Genomic DNA, 22,579 nt, shown 5'->3' with positions numbered 1-22,579 from the left:
TTTTCGTCCATAGATGACCTTGCCATTCCCTGATCAGCTTGAGCCTCTACCACTTGAGGAAAATGGCTCAGAAATGAAGCCCTAGCTCTTGTAAGCTCAATATAATACCCATGTGATCTTCATCCCATAAATATACCTCATCTCCTTGAGAAACCCTGGCTGGCAGACTGTCATTGATTAGGGTTGACCAGAGGTCAAAACCCTAATCTAGAGGAACTTGAGCATGAACAATGAAACCCTTGATGATGACATAACCATGATGATGGTGATATATACTTGCACACAAGATAATGCTCATCCTCCTTGAAGAACCAAGAAAACCCTAATTGAAGCACAAACCCTCAGATGGTTGGTGATCAATCCATGAAAACCCTCAGACTTGAATCATGTACCTCTCCATCTCTTGAACAGACTTTGGAGGATGTCCTCCTATATTCTCATGAAATGCAATATGCAAATGCCTAATGTCCTAAAACATGAAATGCAATGCTAAACTAGTCCCAAGAAGAGGAGGGCAAATTTTGAGGTGTTACAGCTGCCCCTATTCAATCCAGTGTGAACCTGTCGATATGAACAACCTCGGCTTTCAGATGATCAGGGTGAAGAGTGGTTGAATACCAAGAACAGACGAACAATTTGCGCTCTCATGGGGATCATTATTTATATTTTTTCTTTTTCTTGAACCCCAAAACTTTCTGACTTCTTTTTTTTGTTTTATTTGAACCCCGAAATTTCTTGATTTTTTCTTTTTTTTCTTTTTTCCTTTTCGCGCGGATGATCCCTGATCGCCGCATTTGAACCCTGACAACTTCATGTCACTCTTTTCGCCAAACAATGAACCTCGTTCTCCATTTTCCCATTCTAATTCCGTTGGCAATGCCGGAAATAACACCAACCACCACTCTGATGGCGACATATCAGAGGGTACCCGACCAGACATTTACCGATGACTAGGAAGGAACTCGACGTTTACTGACATCGAACGATGATGTTTACCGACACCAAAGAAAGGATACTCGACCAAACATTTACCAATGACTAGGAAGGAACTCGACGTTTACTGACATCGAACGATGATGTTTACCGACACCAAAGAAAGGATACTCGACCAGACATTTACCAATGACTGGGAAGAAACTCGACATTTACCGACATCGAACGATGATGTTTACCGACACCAAAGAAAGGATACTCGACCAGACATTTAGCAATGACTGGGAAGGAACTCGACGTTTACTAACATCGAACAATGATGTTTACCGACACCAAAGAAAGGATACTCGACCAGACATTTACCAATGACTGGGAAGAAACTCGACGTTTACCGACATCGAACAATGATGTTTACCGACACCAAAGAAAGTATACTCGACCAGACATTTACCAATGACTGGGAAGAAACTCGACGTTTACCGACATCGAACAATGATGTTTACCGACACCAAAGAAAACAGACATTACGGGGATCGACACGACACTTACCAGTATCGCAGGGATGACATCTACATATGTCGAAACAAGGCAGACGCTTGCCGGGGACTAACTGGGGAATACTGTTGATCCAAAATCATGATGCTAAACTCCTCAGAGTAACATCTTCACCATCCGGTGAAACCAATTCTCAAACGGTAACCACGGCTTGAGTCGCGCTGATCGCGTCATGATGCTAAACTCCTCGGAATAACATCTTCACCATCTGGCGAAACCAATTCTCAAACGGTAACCACGACTTGAGTAACATCTTCACCAACCAGCTAAACCAATTCTTAAACGGTAACCACGGCTTGAGGCTAACTGATGCTTGCAATGCTGAGGCTGATCTTCCAACCAAATAAACCGATTTTCAAACGGTAACCACGGCTTGAGACTAGTTTATGCTCGCAATGCTTATGCATGAGTTTTTTTCAGTGTAATGCTCCATAACCATGGAAATGCTACGCAATTAGGTACGCAATATGTTATGCTTATCTAAATGATGAATGCATAAAAAGTATCCCCCTCAGGGAACTCTACTAGGGAGCTCGAGGCACTCTCCTGAGGAACTCGATACCACTCCAATCTCCACCCTGCTGGGGAATAGCACTGTTTCTGGGGAAAGAAAAATCCTTCACTGGGGATGACTTCCACTAAACCTGATCCGCTTGGGGACTTCGCCGGGAAACAGCTACCGACGCACACCTCCGCTGGGGAAAAGGCAACCTTCCAACTTGCTAAGGATATAACAATCCCGACACTCCTAGGGGACACAATAACCCTCAGACCTGGCTGCCGAGGAAACACCGATCTCGAACCCGCTGGGGAGATAACAATCCCGACCCTGCTAGGGAATATACGGAATATCTGGCACGGAACACCTGTCGACTCATCAAACGCTGGTGTCCACCATCTAACCATAGTATCAATTCCACTTCTTCATACTTTGAAAGGTCTTCTTGATTAACACTCAAGGATCATCGCGATTCTCTCGCCGTCTTTTCACCATTCTTCAATTCCTCGTCCCTGATCGGACTCCATGGGGATCTTTCGTCAAAAGCTTCACATCACAGCCTGCAAGTGAGTGAAAATATCTAACAGCACCTGCAAAAGGGATCGTTAGATAAAAACGTGCCCTAGGCGTGCCAAAATTTCAACACCTGGGTCACTCAACCTTCCGAATAAGATTTCAAGTTTTCAATCTTATGAACATGCATTGGAAGGGACCCCTATGTCTCAAAATGCAAAGATTCTTTATAAAAAATAACTGGATGTTTTTGCAATCTAAGCGGTAATGAAAACAAAAAACAAAATTATTTGACTGAATATGCATTTTATTGATTGGAAAAGGTGGCTCGTAACTGAGCAATACAAAGGAAGCAATTCCTGAAAAGAGGTAATTGCGCACAAAAGGAAAATCTATCCTAATGGCAATGTGAACCCGTGATCTCATCGAGTTCCAACTCTGTTACAACCCATATGTCCTCAAGACTCTCCGCACTTTCTGCCTTCTGAACAAGACGCTTCCGACCGATCCCTGCCAGGGATTATCCATGTCATATCCAAAGCACAAACGATCATGCTAGACACAGTTGTTCGTTTCAATCCCTCTTTTGCCTGGACCGCCTTTTCGAGTTTTCAGTCCACCGGGATACCCTTTTTTGCCCAAGCCGCCCTTGTGGGGTTTTCGACTTGCCGGGTGTACATTTTTTCCTTTTTATCCCTAATTTTTGCCCGAACCTTTTTTCATCATTTTTTTTCGGTTCGCCGGGATGCCCTTTTTTGCCTGGACTATTTTATTCTTTTCGTCCAGCGGGTCTCTTATACGAAGTATTTTTTAACTGCGTTCGCATTCACAAGGGGATGGAAAATCCTCACCATCCATGGTCGTCAACAACAAGGCTCCGCCAGAGAAAACCTTCTTGACCACGAATGGACCTTCATAATTGGGTGTCCACTTGCCCCAACGATCGTTTTGAGGAGGAAGGATCCTTTTCAACACCATATCTCCTGCGTGGTACACACGAGGTCGCACCTTCCGGTCAAAAACACGCTTCATTCGCTGCTGGTACAACTGCCCATGACAAATGGCCGCCAGCCTCTTTTCCTCAATCAGGCTCAACTCCTCGTACCAAGTCCTTACCCATTCAGCCTCTTCCAATTTCACGTCCATCAGGACTCTCAAAGACGGAATCTGAACCTCAACCGGTAGCACGGCTTCCATCCCATACACCAGCGAGAAAGGCGTTTCCCCAGTAGATGTACGTACCGAGGTTCGATACCCATGTAATGCAAATGGTAACATCTCGTGCCAATCCTTATAGGTCACATTCAGCCACATCGTTGGTGCACTCAAATGTTAGCCGGGCAGCAAAAGGAACGTGGGATCCTTTCGGCGTAACCAAAACAGCACCAACTCCACTACCATTCACGTTAACGGCCCCATCAAACATTAGAATCCATTCGGATTCAGGGTCAGGCCCTTCCTCCGGGATCTGTTCCTCACAATCTTTCGATTTGAGAAACATGATGTCCTCATCAGGGAACTCAAACTTCATCGGTTGACAATCCTCAATGGGTTGCTGGGCGAGGTAATCAGACAATACACTCCCCTTGATTGCTTTTTTAGTGGTGTACTGAATATCGTATTCAGTCAAAATCATTTGCCATCTCGCAACCCGTCCGGTCAATGTTGGCTTCTCAAAAATATACTTGATTGGATCCATCTTGGAAATCAATAAAGTGGTATGAACCAGCATATACTGTCTTAGTCGGCGAGCAGCCCATACCAAAGCACAACAAGTTTTCTCGAGCAGTGAATATTTTGTTTCACAGTCGGTAGACTTTTGCTAAGGTAGTAAATTGCATGCTCTTTTCGACCAGACTCGTCATGCTGCCCCAGTACACACCCCATAGACCCCTCGAGGACCGTCAAGTACAGAATTAACGGTCGTCCCTCCATAAGAGGCATCAGAATCGGAGGCTCCTGCAAATATTCTTTTATTTTTACAAATGCCGCTTGGCAATCCTTATTCCACCTGACCGTTTGATCTTTTCTCAACAACTTGAATATGGGTTCACACGTGGCAGTTAGATGAGATATGAACCGTGGAATGTAGTTCAATCTATCTAAGAAACCATGAACCTCCTTTTCTGTTCTCGGTTCAGGCATTTCTTGTATTGCTTTTACTTTAGCAGGATCAACCTCGATTCCTCTTTCGCTCACAATACACCCCAGCAATTTACCGGACCGCACTCCAAAAGTGCACTTATTCGGATTCAACCTCAGTCTGAATTATCTCAATCTATCAAACAACTTGGCCAGATCCACCAGATGCCCCTCTTCTGTTTGGAACTTTGCTATCATGTCATCAACATAGCATTCAATTTCATGATGAATCATATCATGAAACAAAGTCACCATAGCCCTCTGATACGTGGCACCGGCGTTCTTGAGACCGAATGGCATCACCTTATAGCAAAAAATGCCCCACGGTGTGATGAACGTAGTTTTCTCCATATCATCTGGCGACATTTTAATTTGATTATAGCCAGAAGAGCCATCCATGAAGGAAAACACCGAGAACTGAGCCGTATTATCTACCAACACATCGATGTGAGGTAATGGGAAATCATCATTCGGGCTAGCTCTGTTCAAATCCCGGTAGTCCACACACATCCTCACCTTTCCGTCCTTTTTCGGCTCTTGACACTTACCTCCAATGAGGCCCCAATTTCCACTTCCTTTCTGACTTCCTCGGTACTAGATTCACAATCTCGACTTGCTCCTCATGCGGCTGAATCACCTTCTCCTCTTGTTTCAACAACCTGGCTAATTCCTCCGGCAGTTCACAATCTTCTTCGCCTTCTTCTTCGGCATGATAGATCGGATTGTCGAAGTCATATGAGGGTGTAACAGGATTGTTATCAATGAGATCCAGAGAATACAAAAGTCGGAACGAAGCCAACCAAAAGGAAGGAAAAATGAACATAAACATTGCCATTTTTATTTTTGTTTTTAAACTGCAAAAATAAATTAAAAACAAGGAACACCGCTTTTAATGTGAAACACATCCATTTATTGATGATGCAAAACAATGTAAAATGAAACACATGAAGTGGCCCTTACAATGAACCATTACGTTTCGGGCAAAACGTATGGCTTTCATGCAGACAAAATTGAAAAACAGAAATATTACTCTTCACGTAGAGTGACAGTTGTAGCACCTCAAATTTGCACCTCCCATTTTGTACATTCATTTTTCATTTTAAGTCATTAGCATTAGCATTGTCCACTGCATAGCATTGCATTGTCCATTGCCTAGTGCAAGTCATCAGTCAAGACTGGTCAGGAGATCCAGTTGTGCAAGCAAGCAAGTGCAATTCTTATGGAAGCAAAGCCCTAGGGTTGGTTCATTGTGTTCATATGACCTAGGGATCATTTTGAAGTGGTTTGGCCAAAGGTTGGATGTTCAGAGATCATCAGTCAAGATGCAATTCATCTGAAACCCTAGAAAGTCAACCAAAGTCAACTGTCCATTCAACCATGGATTTGAAGGTGGGAGATGGTTAGAGAGGCCTCATTCATGTCCATACAAGTCTCATTTGACATTTCAAACATCAACAATGAAGAAGTTGAGGTCAGATGAAAAGTTTCCAAAAATAGTTTGTGACCTGTAATTTGAAACTGCCAAAAATGGAAAGGTTTTCTCCTCAAGATTACATCATCAAGCAAGCTTCAAATGAAATTTGGTCCAACGTGAAAGTTGAAGATCTTGCTCTCACCTTTCCAAAAAGTCCAAGAACATGAATTTCTCATGTATGGTTGAAAAGATATGGATCAATCATTGCCAAGTCAATTTGAACTTCACAAGTGCATAACTTTTGAACCATAAGGCCAATTGGAGTGGTTCTTTTTGTAACATTTCTCTCTTGATCTCTACTATCCAATTCATGCATCATAAGCCATGCATTTTGATCATAAAAATATTTGACTTTCCATTTGAATTTTGGAGGGAAAAGTCAAATTCAAAAGTTAAGCATTGTTTTCACTCCCAAGCATTGCATTTGGCTTCCACATAGCATTTCAAGTGAATTTCCCATGCATTTCGTGTACTGTAGCATTGGCATGCACACATGAGGGTGAATTTTCCAATTTGCATCAACACTTCAATTTCATTAATCCTTGGCATTTGGCTTAATTGTGATTAGCATACATCATTAGCACAACATATATATAGCATAATCATAACAGAAATTAGATTAACACATCAAAATTCTCAGATCTAGATCCATTTGCACAATTTTCTTCATTTGGTTCTCTCATTTTTCCATCAAATTTCTCAATAAACCTTGCCTTGTTCTTGATCAATCCTTGATCCACAAGCATAATTGGACATTTTAGAAGCAAGATCCATCCATTTTCGAGCTGATTTGGAGCTGTTTAAAGTTACATCCATTAATGGCAGTTGAAGATTTGAGCAACATCAAGCACGATTAACACTCAAACTTTCCTCCATTCATTCATTCAAGAGCTGAGGAGCATCTGTTTCTACGTTACAAGGCCTGAATCACTCTGTTCCAGTTCTCCACTTCCAACAAGGTTAGATTTCGAATGTCACGATTCTTGAAATAAAATATATGCATGTGGTAGATCTTTCAACACTGATTGCACTGAGCTTTGGATCATCAATTTCCATGAAGAAATGAGATAGATATTGTGATTTTAAGTTTGATCTAGGAAACTTCTTTTGCTCGATCCATTCATGTTAATGAGAATTAGGTTAAATTGATCATTGGTTGTTGATGTACGTGGAAAGATGAATCTAATGATGTATGAATTTTGAATTTCTGAGCATTTTTGTTCTTGGCCTGAAGAACACGTATGAACATTGTATGAATGTTAGGGTTTCTGTCCAGAAACCGTGTTTGATCTTGCCTGGCGTTGGTTTGCATGCATTTTCATGTTAGTAAGCATGTACTGGTCCACGTGTGTCCGGCGTGTCAAGATGATTGGTCCAGAGCGCCTCACATTGCCACATAGGTTTAAATGAAACGCAGAGTTTCATTGTAAACGCACCTTAGTTTAAATTCCAACACGGATCGATCCTTGGCTGAGACATTTCCACATATTGCCTTGCATTTTATTCCATTGTTCTAACACATTCATGCTATGCCTTGTTCATGTGTTTTTAATTTTTCATTCACTTTGAAAATTCATATCTCAATGAATAATGATCCAATTGACCTGGGAATTTTTGCATGTTGTTCCTCATGATATCTAGTTTTTTATGACTATTTTTCAAGAATTTGTGCATGGTTGGAATTTAATTTGTCTTAGGGATTGTTCACATGTGTGCTATCTTGTACCTTGCTTGCCATTTTCTTTGTGACATCTTTAAGGACATTTTGGTGTTGAGTTTGCATTTTTAGCATTTCTGGTTGTTGAGATATGATCTGGTCAATGTAGGTGTGACAATGTGTGTCACACCATTGCTTGTTCAACTTGTTGATTTTCTTTACCATGCCAATTAAATGCCAATTGATGTGATTGTTTTGCATTTTGCTTCTTCTGGATGTTAGGAATGATCATGAATTTTTGTGGAATTTTTGGATTGATTTCTGATTTGTTTGGGATTTTCCATTCTGGTTGGTCATTTGTGGACTTTTGAATAGTCATGAACTTCAATGATTTGTGAAATGATGGATGTTTATCCTATGAACTTGTAATTTTACACTTTGTTTCTAGACACTTTGAAGTTTATTGTGGCTTTGGTTTGATGTCTTTATCATGTTTGAATTCTGTTTTAGGCTTGTGCTAAGTTGATGCATCTAATTGTGTCTCAATTGAGCTTGTTTGTGCCTACCTTGCCCTATGGAATTTATTTTCCATGCTTAGACTTGTCCAAATGCCTTTAGTTTTGGTGTGTTGATCATGTTATGTGTTCTGTTTAGCCATGACTTTTCTGGAGATTTATTGAACCATTTTGGAATTAATGTGGATTTGTTCATTCTGTTGCTCCTATGAGCTTTCAACTTGCATGTCTTGCTTTATTTGATTTGTGAAATGAATTTGGTTAATGCTATTGACATGGGACCACTTGGATATTGTTCTTAATTGATTGAGCTTGATTCATGTCAATTTTCATGTACTGTTTTGGATTATTTCTCCCACTTTGACCCTAGGCCTTGTCCTAGTGGTTTGTGCTTATGTTTGAGCTTTGTTTTCAGGACAAGAAGCATATGGCCTTGAGGAATTGATTCATTGGCTTGAGTGGCCTATTTGGTTGATGTTGATTAACATTGAGTTGTTTTGTAGGTGATTTAGCTCATTTGAGTTGAGCTTGTGCCTTGCACATTGTAGCTTGCACTTGTTGTCTGTTTGACTATGTCTGTTGACTTTTGGATTGTCTGTTTGACTTTGTGAGTTATGTACTTACTGAGTTAGATTGTTTTCAGGTACATTAGTTGCTAAATTTATTTTGAACTTGCTTTTGCTGTTGCTTGGTTGCTTAACCACTAGAGGTATAATTCACTGACTTCATGTAGTCTGGAAGACCTGTCCTGTTACTTGGGCAGGCACCTGTCTGAAGTCCTCCTTAAGAGGCAATGCTTGTGTTTGTTTATTTTTATGCCAAGCAGGAAAAGTCCTTTGATAAGGCAATTGGCAGATAAAGAGATGTGTAGTCCATCTCCTGCTATTCAGTGTGTCATCCCATTGCTCACATTACATGTTGATGCATTGTGGATATTAACCCAAGATCCTTGTTGAGTCAGTCATGTGGATAGAAGAGTTCCTGCTTTCTGAACTCCCACATCTTCTATTTGAGTCAAGCTCTCCCAGGCCAGGGATAAGAGCTGTGAGGCACACCCCTCACTTCCCATTTCATCTGCTTCACCCTAACTCTCAATGTTAGGGTTAAGAGCTAACATCACCCGATTCCAGTTGGCTTGTGTTGCACAGCCTAACCTTGTGTGAGCCCACTTTGTTTGTATATAGTGTGTGCTATTTGTGTGATTGATTTCTTTGCTTGTGCTGCTTAGGTTTAGCTTGCTCCCTGTGCAAGTTAGATAGAAACCTTGACCTAGGACCATGGTGAATTTGCATGATAACTATTAGGCTCGAGTTAGTCTCCCTTCTAGTATGTCATTTCCCAGTCTCTGGTTAGGCGAGTCCTTTGTCCCTGCGTAGGGGAACTACGTCGCCCTGATCCTCATACCAGATGAGGTACGTAGGCAGGAGATGAGTTGATCTTTCCGGGCGCCCCTTTTTTGTTTTGTCTTGTGTGTGTTAGGAGATGGATGTAAGACCAGCGATTGGCATTCCGTATCCTATTGCTGTGTGCTTGGAGTCCGATGTAAGTCCAGCAATTGGCATTTGGTTTCCAGTGTGGGTGCGTTTGGTTCGGAGTCTGATGTAAGTCCAGCGATTGGCATTCGGTTTCCATGTTTGCCTGTTTTGTGTGGAGTCTGACATAAGTCCAGCGATTGGCAGTCGGTTTCCTGTTTGTGTTTTGTTCGGCGTGCGTTAGCCGAGCTACGAGTGCTCTGATTCTTCTCTAGTCCGAGAAGATACGTATGCATAGGATGCGACATCCTAGTGAGCACGTTTCCCCTAGTCCGAACTACGTCGACTCTGATGTCTGTGCCTGACAGACTACGTAGGCCCAGGATGCGATATCCTGCCGAGTTAGTTTCTTTTGTTTTCTGTGTCTCTTTCAGCTAGTGTGTGATGTTTGAGCAGTTTTTAGCAACCTTTATCCTTCCTTTTGTGCGTGGATCCCGTCGAGTACGACGGATGCGTAGGGGTGCTAATACCTTCCCTTCGCATAACCGACTCCCAATCCCATCTCTCTTTAGTCGCGAGACCATGTCTTTCCCAGGTTTACTTTGAGCGTTTCCTTTCCCTCTTTTGGGATAAATAACGCACGGTGGCGACTCTGTTGTTTTGTTTTCCCGCCAGTTTTTCGCGTAATGCGTCAGCTGGCGACTCTGCTGGGGAAAAAGGAGAAGTTGACCTCTTACTGGTCCATCTTCCCTAAGCGAGTCTCTCCTAGCGCTCTTTAGGTTAGGGTTTGGTTGCTTTTGCTGTTTCATTTATTGCATTCATTTATTTATTGTTTGCATTTATGTGTGCATTAATGTTTGCATTCATTCATATTCATCTGTTCATCTGACTGTGTTGTGTTGTCTCTCTGTTGGGGTGGGAGTTACTCGAGGTAAAAGGCCCAATACCCAGGCTATGAGTGAAATCTAGGAAACCTAGGAATATAGTGATTCATGGGAAGCGGGTGGTATGTGCCACTTAGCGGAACATTGATATCACAAGCAGTTCAGACCCTGATGGGATATTATCATTACATTCTTCGGGTGTGTATATGATGATATTCTGTGAAAGGTTATTTATGCTGCATTTCTCTCGACCTTACCCTGGCCTAGATGACACCCGTGAGTGGGGAGGGAATGATCATTATTACTGGTACAGTTGGTGACTTGTCGGTGACTTGTTGGTGACTTGTGATCCTGTTGGTGATTCTTGGTTCTTCATATGACAGTTTATCAGATGACTTTGGGTTTCAGATGAATTGTGGTTCCAAGTTCAAGCCGAAGCTTCGATCCTGTGTTCTGAGACGCACAACCTGCCAGTCTTGTTTGCATCATGTGCATCATAGCATGTTTATTTTCAAAAGATACGCAATGAAAAAGAATTGAAAAAAAGAAAAAGAAAAAAATTAATCCCTGCATGCATATCATTTCTCAGGTACATTCCAGAGTCTATTCACTGATAGAGATGGCAACAGTCCCAGAGTTGAAGCGGAAGACTTGTTCCTATAGCTTTCACCGTGAGCCTTTGACGTCTCTGATAGAGTTGAGCAACCTCGTGACCAGTGGTAATCAGAAGGTGTTTGTTGATCAGTATGGGGATATTCTGATACTGTTGAAGATGGTAGTCGATCCGGTGCCGTTGCAGACTCTTCTTCAGTTCTACGACCCAGAGCTTCGTTGCTTCACCTTTTAGGATTATCAGTTGGCGCCTACTCTTAAGGAGTACTCCATTCTGTTGATTTCAGAATTGTTGCCAGAGCTCTTCATTTGGGTATCAAGGAAGTCAGTGATAATTGGAAGTCCAGTGGGGATGTCGTGGGTCTGCCTTTGAAGTTTCTGTTGAGGATCGCCAGAGAAGAAGCAAAGAAGGGGAATTGGGAAACTTTTCATGCTCAGTTAGTTGTTATGATCTATGGGATTGTCTTGTTCCCGAGTATGCCCAACTTTGTGGACTATGCTGCAGTCATTATCTTCATTGGAGGAAATCCAGTTCCTACTCTGTTAGCTGACACTTACTATGCTATCCACAGTAGGCATGGTAAGGGTGGAGCTATCAGATGTTGCCTGCCACTTTTGCTCAGATGGTTCTTGTCTCTCCTGCCAGTCAGTTGACCTTTTGTGGATGCTCAGGGCACTCATAGGTGGACTCAGAGGGTTATGTCTCTTACTTCATATGATATCAGATGGCAGTCTTACCGGATGGATGTGCGTGATGTTATTATGAGTTGTGGAGAATTCCGAAATGTGCCACTTGTAGGGACTAAGGGTTGCATCAGTTACAACCCGGTTCTTTCTCTTCGCCAGTTGGGGTTCGTGATGAATGGAAGACCACTTGATGCTGAGATAGCTGAGAGTGTATATTTTGAGAAGCGAAGTGACCCTGTTAGCTTGGAGCGAGTGGGAAGAGCTTGGAAGTCTATTGGTGTCCAAGATGGAGCTGTCTTAGGGAAGAAGTTTGCCATTGCTATGCCTGACTACACTGAGTGGGTCAAGAAGAGAGTGGAAACTTTGTTGTTGCCCTATGATAGGATGAATCCTTTGCAAGTACAACCACCTTTGATCCTTGTTGAGAGTGTACCTGCTCAGCAGTACAAGCAAGCCCTGATGGAGAATCTCCGCCTGAAGGAGAAAGAGCAAGATGCCTAGATGGAGTTGTACCAAGCCAAAGCTGATAGGGTGAACTTGTCTCATCAACTCAGAGACATCCAAAGCGTAGATGTGGGTGGAGTAAGGAGCAAGAAGAGATCTTATGAAGAGATGGAGAACTTGCTGAATGCAGAGCACCGAGAGTGTTTGAGATTGCAGAGAGCTGAAGCCGGTTATCTGAAGAAGATCAGAGAATTGGAGAAGCAACTCAGAGACAAAGATATCCAGTTGAAGAAGGAAATTGACTTGAGACATGCATCAGAGAACCAACTTGGAGTAGAAGTTGTAGAGCTCAGAAGACAGTTGAAGGAGAAGATTACTCCCTTGCCAGAATGTTCGGAGTGTGACCTGTTGATAGACCAGTGTCACTACTTGAAGACGCTAATTCCCGGAAATCGTTTGTCTTAGCTTGTATTTCTGATGTGTACGTTGAGAATCACCCCCAGGCTTGTTGGGTGGGATTCATTGTTGTACTCTGGTTATTTGGATCCTTGTTGACATTGTTGTATGATCCTTTGTTGCTTATCTATAGATGAGGTTGTTGGTTTCACTCTGTACTCATTGCTCTTGTGTATGTTGTTTCTGTGTTCCTGTGTTGTTCTTGCTGCAGGTTGCCATCTGTTGAAGATGAATCGGGCTCTTTGAATGCCTGACAAATGAACATTTCATGTGCATCATATGCATTAGCATCATACTCATATCATTTTGCATAGCAGGTGCTCTTGTTCGCGACTTCTCACTCTGGTTCCTGTGTCAGGCAGGATAGCTGATCAGAGACCGCATCGTTATTCAACCAGACTCAATCAACAAAGAAGTATGGATCAAGTTCAGACGGAGTTGGCTGAGATGAGGGCAAACATGGCCCAGTTTATGACGATGATGCAAGGGGTTGCGCAAGGTCAAGAAGAACTTCGAGCCCTGGTTCAGACACAAGAGACAGTGGTTCCGCAGTCCAACCGAGCGTCACCGGTGGGCATCCCAGTTCATGAGAATGTTAATGTTGCTGCTCTCGCCAATGACTATGATGTGGGCGATGAGTTAAGGGGTATTAGAATCAACGGACATCCTCTTGCTGCAGAGACTGCCAATGCCAGAGCTACCCGAGCTCCAGTTCTTCATCCTACTCCGATTGTTGATAGACAAGAGGACATGTTCACTTTGCTGAGTGAAGATCATGAGGTTGTTGGAAGAGTTGAGGATAGGGACCGTAAGGTTGATGCCCTTGCCGAAAAGATAAGAGCCATGGAATGTCAGAATTCCTTGGGTTTCGATGTGACCAATATGGGTCTAGTGGAAGGGTTGAGGATCCCTTACAAGTTCAAAGCACCCTCATTTGACAAATACAATGGTACTTCTTGCCCTCGCACCCATGTGCAGGCTTATTATCGGAAAATCTCTGCTTACACCGATGACGAAAAGATGTGGATGTATTTCTTCCAGGACAACTTATCTGGAGCTTTGTTGGATTGGTACATGGAGCTGAAGAGAGATTCTATCCGCTGCTGGAGGGATCTGGGTGAGGCCTTCTTGAGGCAGTATAAACACAATATGGACATGGCGCCGAGCCGGACTCAGCTGCAGAGTCTTTGTCAGAAATCCGGAGAAAGCTTCAAGGAGAACGCCCAGAGGTGGCGTGAACTGGCTGCTAGAGTACAACCCCCTATGCTGGAGAGGGAATTAACTGACATGTTCATTGGTACTCTTCAGGGTGTGTTCATGGACCGGATGGGAAGCTGCCCATTCGGTAGTTTTTCAGACGTGGTTATCTGTGGAGAGAGGACAGAGAGCTTGATCAAAGCTAGTAAAATTCAAGATGTTGGGTCCTCGTCGTCTAAGAAGCCGTTTGCTGGGGCACCTCGTCGGAGAGAGGGTGAAACTAATGTTGTTCAACACCGCAGAAATCCGAACAGAAATCGGTATCGTCAGGTTGCTGCCGTGACAATTCCGGCACCTCAACAACGTCAACAACCGCAACAACAGAGAGTTCAACAACAACTGCCGCAACAACAACAACAGCAACGTCCGTATCAGCCGAGGCAGAGGATGCTTGATCGATGTTTCGACCCACTGCCAATGACCTATGCTGAGTTACTGCCTGAGTTGCTCAGATTGGGGTTTGTTAAATTGAGGACAATGGCACCGTTGACAAAAATACCACCTAGGTATGATGCCAACGTGCGTTGTGACTTTCACTCTGGTGCACCGGGGCACCACATTGAGAATTGCAGGGCTTTTCATCATAAAGTCCAGGACCTGATTGATGCTAAAACTATCAATTTTGCTCCTGTGCCGAATGTTGTAAATAACCCTATGCCGCCGCATGGTGCGCACCGAGTGAATAGTATTGAAGGGGCAGAAGCTAAAGATCTTGTGGTTAGTGTTGAAGATGTTCAGACTTCTTTGCTGGTTGTGAAGGGCCGTTTGTTGAATGGGGGTGTCTACCCGGGCTGTGATCAGAATTGTGTTGACTGTGCTGAATTAGAGAATGGTTGTGGTCAGTTAAGGGCCGGTATCTAGGGTTTGATGGATGAGGGTTGTTTGCAATTCAGAAGGGCTGTCAGAGATCGTGGGTCAGTGTCAACTGTCACTATCTACTTCAAACCGTCTGAAGCACGTGGTCAGAGGGTTAGTGCGCCTACAATAAGTGGTACTTCTGTTACCATCTCTGCACCTGTAACCGCCAGCGATCCAACAACCATTGTTGCTCCGGTCAGAAGGGCTGTTGACAGTCGGGTTGTGCCGTGGAAATATGATAACGCGTATCGCAGCAACCGAAGGGTTGAGAATCAGACCAGGCTAGTGAATCAAGCGCCTGTGACGATTGGTGTGCCCAGTAGAACTCCTGTGGTGGTGAGTCCCGTTGTGGACAATGTCGGTGGACCAGGAGGTTTTACTCGAAGTGGACGTCTGTTTTCTCCACAACCTTTAAGAGACAACAATGCCGAGGCTCTCGCCAAGGCTAAAGGCAAACAGGCTGTCGTTGACGAAGAACCTGCTCAGAAGGAGGTGCCTGAGGGTTCGTTCGAGAAGGATGTGGAGGAGTTCATGAAGATAATCAAGAAGAGTGACTACAAGATTGTAGATCAGCTTAGTCAGACTCCGTCGAAGATTTCAATACTCTCTTTGCTGCTGTGCTCTGAGGCACATCGTAATGCCTTGCTGAAGATGCTGAATATGGCTTACGTGCCTCAAGAGATTTTCGTCAACCAACTGGAAGGTGTGATTGCCAACGTGAGCACCAGGCATGGTTTAGGATTCACCGACCTAGACTTGACGCCTGAGGGTCGTAATCATAACAAGGCCTTGCATATCACCATAGAGTGCAAGGGTGCTATTTTGTCTCACGTGTTGGTAGACACTGGCTCGTCGCTGAATGTGTTGCCCAAGCAAATTCTGAAGAAGATTGATGTGGAAGGGGTTGTGCTCACTCCGAGTGACCTGATTGTTCGTGCATTTGACGGATCCAAACGTTCTGTGTTTGGTGAAGTTACCTTGCCGGTGAAGATAGGTCCGGAGGTCTTTGATATTATCTTATATGTTATGGACATTCAGCCCGCGTACAGTTGTTTGTTGGGGCGTGCGTGGATTCATGCAGCAGGGGCAGTTTCGTCAACTCTCCACCAGAAGCTCAAGTATGTCTGGAACGGTCAGATTGTGACCGTGTGCGGCGAAGAAGATATTCTGGTGAGTCACCTATCCTCTTTCAAATATGTAGAGGTGGATGGCGAGATCCACGAAACCTTATGCCAGGCATTCGAGACTGTTGCTCTCGAGAGAGTGGCGTTTGCTGATCAGAGAAAGTCGGGTGCTTCGATTGCGTCTTACAAGCAGGCCAAGGAGGTTGTTGACTCTGGCAAGGCTGAAGGCTGGGGAAAGATGGTGGATTTGCCTATCAAAGAGGACAAGTTTGGAATTGGCTATCAACCCTTGCAGGCGGAGCAGGGTGTACAAGCAGGTCCGGGTACCTTTACCAGCGCTGGGCTGATGAATCACGGTGACGTCTTTGCAGTCGGCAGTGAAGATGGTGACAGTGATTGTGATCTTGACAATTGGGTTCGCCCATGTGCACCAGGGGAGATGATCAACAATTGGACAGCAGAAGATGTGGTCCAAGTTACTCTTCAAACAGAGTAATTTTCTTTTGTTTTTTCATTCTGCACAAAACCCTACGTTCTGCCCAAGACGTAGTGGTTCATTGTAGGGCCTCAGCATGTTTTCAATGATTATCATTAATAAAGGACGTTTTGCAAACAATTTTGTGATCCCTGTCTTTCTATTTTTTTTTTCATTTTTCAAAAATAAAAATGGCAATGTTTTTGTTTTTGTGACTTTCTTGAATTCTTTTTCTAAAACAAAGCATTAAACACGCAGAAGTGATCTTATGGCATCCACTATGAACAGTTCTGTTATGGCTCAGTATGATTTCAATAATCCCATCTACCAAGCTGAAGAGGAGAGTGAGGAAGACTGTGAACTCCCGAAAGAATTGGTTAGATTGTTGAAGCAAGAGGAGAAGGTCATCCAACCTCATCAGGAGGAGTTGGAGATTGTTAATCTTGGTACTGAGGACGCCAGAAGAGATATCAAGATCGGGGCTGCTTTGAAGACAGAGGTCAAGAGCAGGTTGATTGAGATGCTGAGAGAGTATGTTGAGATATTCGCCTGGTCTTATCAAGATATGCCTGGGTTGGATACTGATATTGTGGTGCATAAACTACCTCTCAGAGAAGATTGTCCTTCAGTCAAGCAGAAGCTTCGCAGAATGAGTCCTGATATGGCTGTTAAGATCAAAGAAGAGGTTCAGAAGCAGTTCGATGCTGGTTTCTTGTCAGTGACAACTTATCCCCCGTGGGTGGCCAACATCGTTCCAGTGCCAAAGAAGGATGGCAAAGTTAGAATGTGTGTCGATTACCGGGATCTGAACAGAGCGAGTCCGAAAGATGATTTTCCATTACCTCACATTGATGTATTGGTTGATAATACGGCTCAATCCTCGGTTTTCTCTTTCATGGATGGTTTCTCAGGCTATAATCAGATTAAGATGGCGCCAGAGGACATGGAAAAGAAGACATTCATTACACCTTGGGGCACGTTCTGCTATAAGGTGATGCCATTTGGGCTGAAGAATGCCGGTGCTACCTATCAGAGGGCTATGACGACTCTCTTTCATGACATGATGCACAAAGAGATTGAAGTGTATGCGGATGATATGATTGCGAAGTCGCAGACAGAAGAGGAGCACCTGGTTAATTTGCAGAAGTTGTTTGACAGATTGAGAAAGTTCAAACTGAGGCTGAACCCAAACAAGTGTACATTTGGGGTGAGATCTGGGAAGCTGTTAGGCTTCATTGTCAGTGAGAAAGGGATTGAGGTTGATCCAGCAAAAGTCAAAGCTATTCAAGAGATGCCTGAACCGAAAACTGAAAAGCAGGTTCGTGGGTTTTTAGGGAGATTGAACTACATTGCAAGGTTTGTATCTCACCTAACTGCCACGTGTGAACCGATATTCAAATTGCTGAGAAAGAATCAAGCAATCAGGTGGAATGATGATTGTCAGAAAGCTTTTGACAAGATAAAAGAGTATTTACAGAAACCTCCAATCCTGATTCCTCCAGTTCCTGGGAGACCACTGATAATGTACCTGTCAGTGACTGAGAACTCGATGGGGTGTGTATTGGGAAAGCATGACGAGTTTGGTCGAAAAGAGCATGCCATATACTACCTTAGCAAAAAGTTTACCGACTGTGAAATCAAATATTCACAGCTTGAGAAAACTTGTTGTGCTTTGGCCTGGGCTGCTCGCCGACTGAGGCAGTATATGTTGAACCATACTACCTTGTTGATTTCTAAGATGGATCCAGTGAAGTACATCTTTGAGAAGCCGGCTCTCACTGGACGTGTTGCCCGTTGGCAGATAATCTTAACAGAGTATGATATTCAGTACACGTCGCAGAAGGCCATTAAAGGTAGTATTTTGTCAGACTATCTCGCCGAATAGCCGATCGATGATTATCAGCCGATGATGTTTGAATTCCCTGATGAAGACATCATGTATCCTAAGATGAAAGATTGCGAAGAGCCTCTTGTCGAGGAAGGACCGAATCCTGATGACAAGTGGACACTGATGTTTGATGGGGCTGTGAATGTGAACGGTAACGGTGTTGGTGCAGTATTGATTAATCCCAAAGGTGCTCATATACCTTTCTCTGCCAGATTGACTTTTGATGTCACCAACAATGAAGCTGAGTATGAGGCTTATATCATGGGGATAGAAGAAGCCATTGATCTGAGGATCAAAACGCTTGACATCTATGGAGATTCCGCTCTAGTGATCAATCAGGTCAATGGAGATTGGAATACTAACCAGCCGCATTTGATCCCGTATAGAGATTACACCAGAAGAATACTGACGTTCTTCAAGAAGGTGAAGTTGTATCACGTCCCCCGGGATGAGAATCAGATGGCTGATGCCTTGGCTACATTGTCTTCGATGATCAAAGTTCATTGGTGGAATCATGTGCCACATGTTGCAGTGAATCGACTCGAGAGGCCTGCGTATGTGTTTGCAGCCGAGTCTGTTGTTGATGAGAAGTCGTGGTACTATGATATCAAGAACTTCCTCAAGATCCAGGAGTATCCTGAAGGTGCGTCGAAAAATGACAAGAAAACCCTGAGAAGGCTAGCTGGAAGCTTTTATTTGAATCAGGATGATGTGTTGTACAAGAGAAACTTTGACATGGTCTTGCTCAGATGCGTGGATAGACACGAAGCAGACATGTTGATGCAAGAAGTGCACGAGGGTTCGTTTGGTACCCATGCTGGTGGTCATGCAATGTCGAAGAAATTGTTGAGAGCCGGTTATTACTGGATGACTATGGAATCCGATTGTTTCAAGTACGCTCGGAAGTGCCATAAGTGTCAAATCTATGCTAATAAGGTGCATGTACCACCAAGCCCTCTGAATGTCATGAACTCGCCTTGGCCGTTCGCCATGTGGGGCATTGACATGATTGGGAAGATTGAGCCAACTGCTTCGAATAGACATCGCTTCATCCTGGTTGCGATTGACTACTTCACCAAGTGGGTAGAAGCAGCTTCCTATGCTAACGTTACCAAACAAGTGGTTGCCCGGTTCATCAAGAAAGAAATCATCTGTCGTTACGGAGTTCCTGAGAGAATCATCACTGACAATGGTTCGAATCTCAATAACAAGATGATGAAAGAGCTTTGTAGAGATTTCAAGATTGAACATCACAATTCTTCTCCTTATAGACCAAAGATGAATGGTGCTGTGGAGGCGGCAAATAAGAATATCAAGAAGATTGTGCAGAAGATGGTCGTGACGTACAAGGATTGGCATGAGATACTGCCTTTCGCTTTGCATGGGTACCGTACTTCAGTACGTACGTCGACCGGGGCAACCCCGTACTCCCTTGTGTATGGTATGGAAGCAGTCCTACCTGTTGAAGTGGAGATCCCTTCTCTGAGAGTTTTGTTAGATGTCAAGCTGGACGAAGCCGAATGGATTCGAACAAGGTTTAATGAGTTGAGCCTTACTGAAGAGAGACGGCTTGCAGCTGTGTGCCATGGGCAGTTGTATCAGAGAAGGATGAAGAGAGCCTTTGATCAGAAAGTGCGTCCTCAAAGCTATCAGACTGGTGATCTGGTTTTGAAGAGGATCCTTCCTCCCGGTACAGATAATAGGGGAAAGTGGACTCCTAATTATGAAGGTCCATATGTTGTTAAGAAGATTTTCTCCGGTGGAGCCTTGATGCTTACAACTATGGATGGTGAAGATTTCCCGTCCCCTGTTAACTCAGATGTAGTCAAAAAATACTTCGCATAAATTGACCCGCTGGACAAAAAGAATAAAAGAGTCTAGGCAAAAAAGGGCATCCCGGCGAACCAAAAAACAGAAAGAAAAGGTTCGGGCAAAAATTAGGGATAAAAATGAAAAGAATATGTACACCTGGTAAGTCGAAAACCCGCAAGGGCGGCTTAGGCAAAAATGGGTATCCCGGTGGATTGAAAACCCGAAAGGGCGATCCAGGCAAAAGAGGGATTAAAGCGAAGACTACAGTCTGAGTTATCTGTACTACATCGCGCTTCGTCGTCTGCCATCTCAAAAAATGTGATCGGTCCAGTCATTCTTCTCAGAAAGCAAGAAAGTTGGGAGGAACAACTAATGATCTGTGAGTTATAACAGAATTGGGAAATAGTGGATGCCGTGTTCACATTGCCATTAGGATAGATTTTTTCCTTTTGTGCGCAATTACCTCTTTCTAGGAATTGCTTCCCGATGTATTAGCCTTTTCAGGCCCATTTTCAATCAATAAAAGTCGTTATTCAGATAAATAGCTCTCTTGTTTTTATTTTACTGTTTTGTTTGCAAAAACGTCCGAATTTTTTATAAGCATTGCATATAAAAACATGAAGGCTAAACAATAACGTGCTGAAAGATAAAACATTTGAAAATCATTTTGAATGTTGAGGACACTTGAGGGCATCTTGTCCATGCAACTCCCGGGGCATATATGTCATGTTGTTTTGCAGGTTGTCATCTGTGAGGACGATTCCACAGCAGAAATTTCCCAAGCAAGTATGAGAGCTTTCAGAGCTATTCTCCCCTGCAGAGACGCCTGTGGATAGTGCCTCCTATTCCCAACAGATCTAAGAATTGCCTATCACCAGCAGGCCTGGAAGTGGGTGTATTCCCCAGCAGATATTTCCCCAGTTGAGATCCCCACTGAGTTGGGAGGATGTTGGATCCCTAACGAAGGTGTCAGTGGATTTCTATTCCCCAGCAGTCGGGGTCGAAGTACTGTTATCCCCAGCGTGGTTGTGAGCGCTTATTCCCAGCGGGATTGTGGATGTCTATCTCCAGCACCGAGTCTGGTGTACTACTTTCCCCACCAGAGTATGCTTTTCCTCAACAGAGTGGTGTGTTATCCCCAACAGAGTTGCTTTCCCTAGCAGATCTCCCGAGCAGAGACTTATGTTGATGGTTTTCCCCAGCAGGTTCCCCGAGTGGATCAGGTCCGGTGAAGATTATCTCCAGCAGAGTTTATCCTACCTGTGGATTGGTTGAGTTCTCCCCAGCGGAGTAGCGTTTGTTTCCCAAAGCAAAGTTTATCCTACCTGTTGGCAACTCTCCCCAGTGAAGTCGCCTTGTGTAGTTCCTCAGCGAGTCGCTTTGATTGTTTCCCCAAGCGGAGTCCCCGAGTGGATTGGGTCCTATGAAGGATGTCCTCAGCGGGGTCTATCCTTTCCCCAACAACAGTGTTTTTTCTCCAACACGAGTGAGAAGTCGGTGCTCTCCCCGCAGAGTATTCCTCAAGCAAAGTCTCCCCACAGAGTTGGAGTATCGGATCAGTTTGGCTCCCCGGCGGAGTTCATCATTTTGCATTTGGCATATAGTAACCATTGCATCCTCAAAAATGCGTAGCATTTCCATTCAATATGGAGCATTACGCCATAGAAAAATTCAAACATATGCATTCATGTGTTGGAAACCAGTCAGACCATATCCCCGGCAGAGGCGGATCGTGGTTCAACAGCTGTGCGGCACATTTGCTACAGTTGCTCCTGACAGCATTCAGGATTGGTACCCCCTAGAGAGGTTTATTTCCTCACCCGTGTGTGAAGGAAAGTCCGTTTCTCCCCAGTGAGATCCCAGCAAGCGTTTAACCTTGTCTCGACATATGTAGATGTCATCTTGTGATAACGGTCAGTGTCATGTCAGCACCCGCGTGTGTTCTTTCTTTGGTGTCGGTCAACACCATTCTTTCGGTGTCGGTAAACATCGAGTCTCGCACAGTCATCCGTTGATGTCTGGTCTTCTTTTGATGTCGGTAAACATCATCTTTCGATGTTTGTAATACCCTTAACCCTCCCCGGAGGTCACCTCTCTGTTGGTGTCGATAAACGGTGAGTTTTTTCTATTCGTCCGTGGACGTCTAGTTTGATTATCCCCAATAAGAGTCACCTCTCCGTTGGTGTTGATAAGCGTCAAGTTTTTCCTATTCTTCCGTTGACGTATAGTTGCATATTCCCCACAAATCATTTGTTAATGTCTGTTGATTCCCCAAGCAGTTCTCCTCTCCGTTGGTGTCGATAAACGTTGAGTTTTTCCTAT

The 22,579-nt window shown here is 43.9% G+C and overlaps 1 protein-coding gene and 1 pseudogene across 1 annotated transcript in view; both read left to right on the top strand.

The window, feature by feature from the left end:
• LOC127123102 (alpha-L-arabinofuranosidase 1-like) overlaps nt 1–13,927 on the top strand; it is a 47,547-nt gene extending 33,620 nt beyond the window's left edge. The window contains 2 exon segments of the mRNA XM_051053359.1: nt 13,372–13,742; nt 13,885–13,927. Coding sequence (XP_050909316.1) covers nt 13,372–13,742; nt 13,885–13,927 — 414 coding nt within the window.
• An 827-nt stretch (nt 13,928–14,754) lies between these two features.
• LOC127123101 (alpha-L-arabinofuranosidase 1-like) overlaps nt 14,755–22,579 on the top strand; it is a 50,317-nt pseudogene continuing 42,492 nt past the window's right edge.

Source organism: Lathyrus oleraceus, chromosome 2 (assembly GCF_024323335.1).
Source record: "Lathyrus oleraceus cultivar Zhongwan6 chromosome 2, CAAS_Psat_ZW6_1.0, whole genome shotgun sequence".
NCBI classification, from domain to species: Eukaryota; Viridiplantae; Streptophyta; class Magnoliopsida; order Fabales; family Fabaceae; genus Lathyrus; species Lathyrus oleraceus.
The sequence above is the reverse complement of the archived record's forward strand: the minus strand, read 5'-3'. Positions and strand labels throughout refer to the sequence as shown.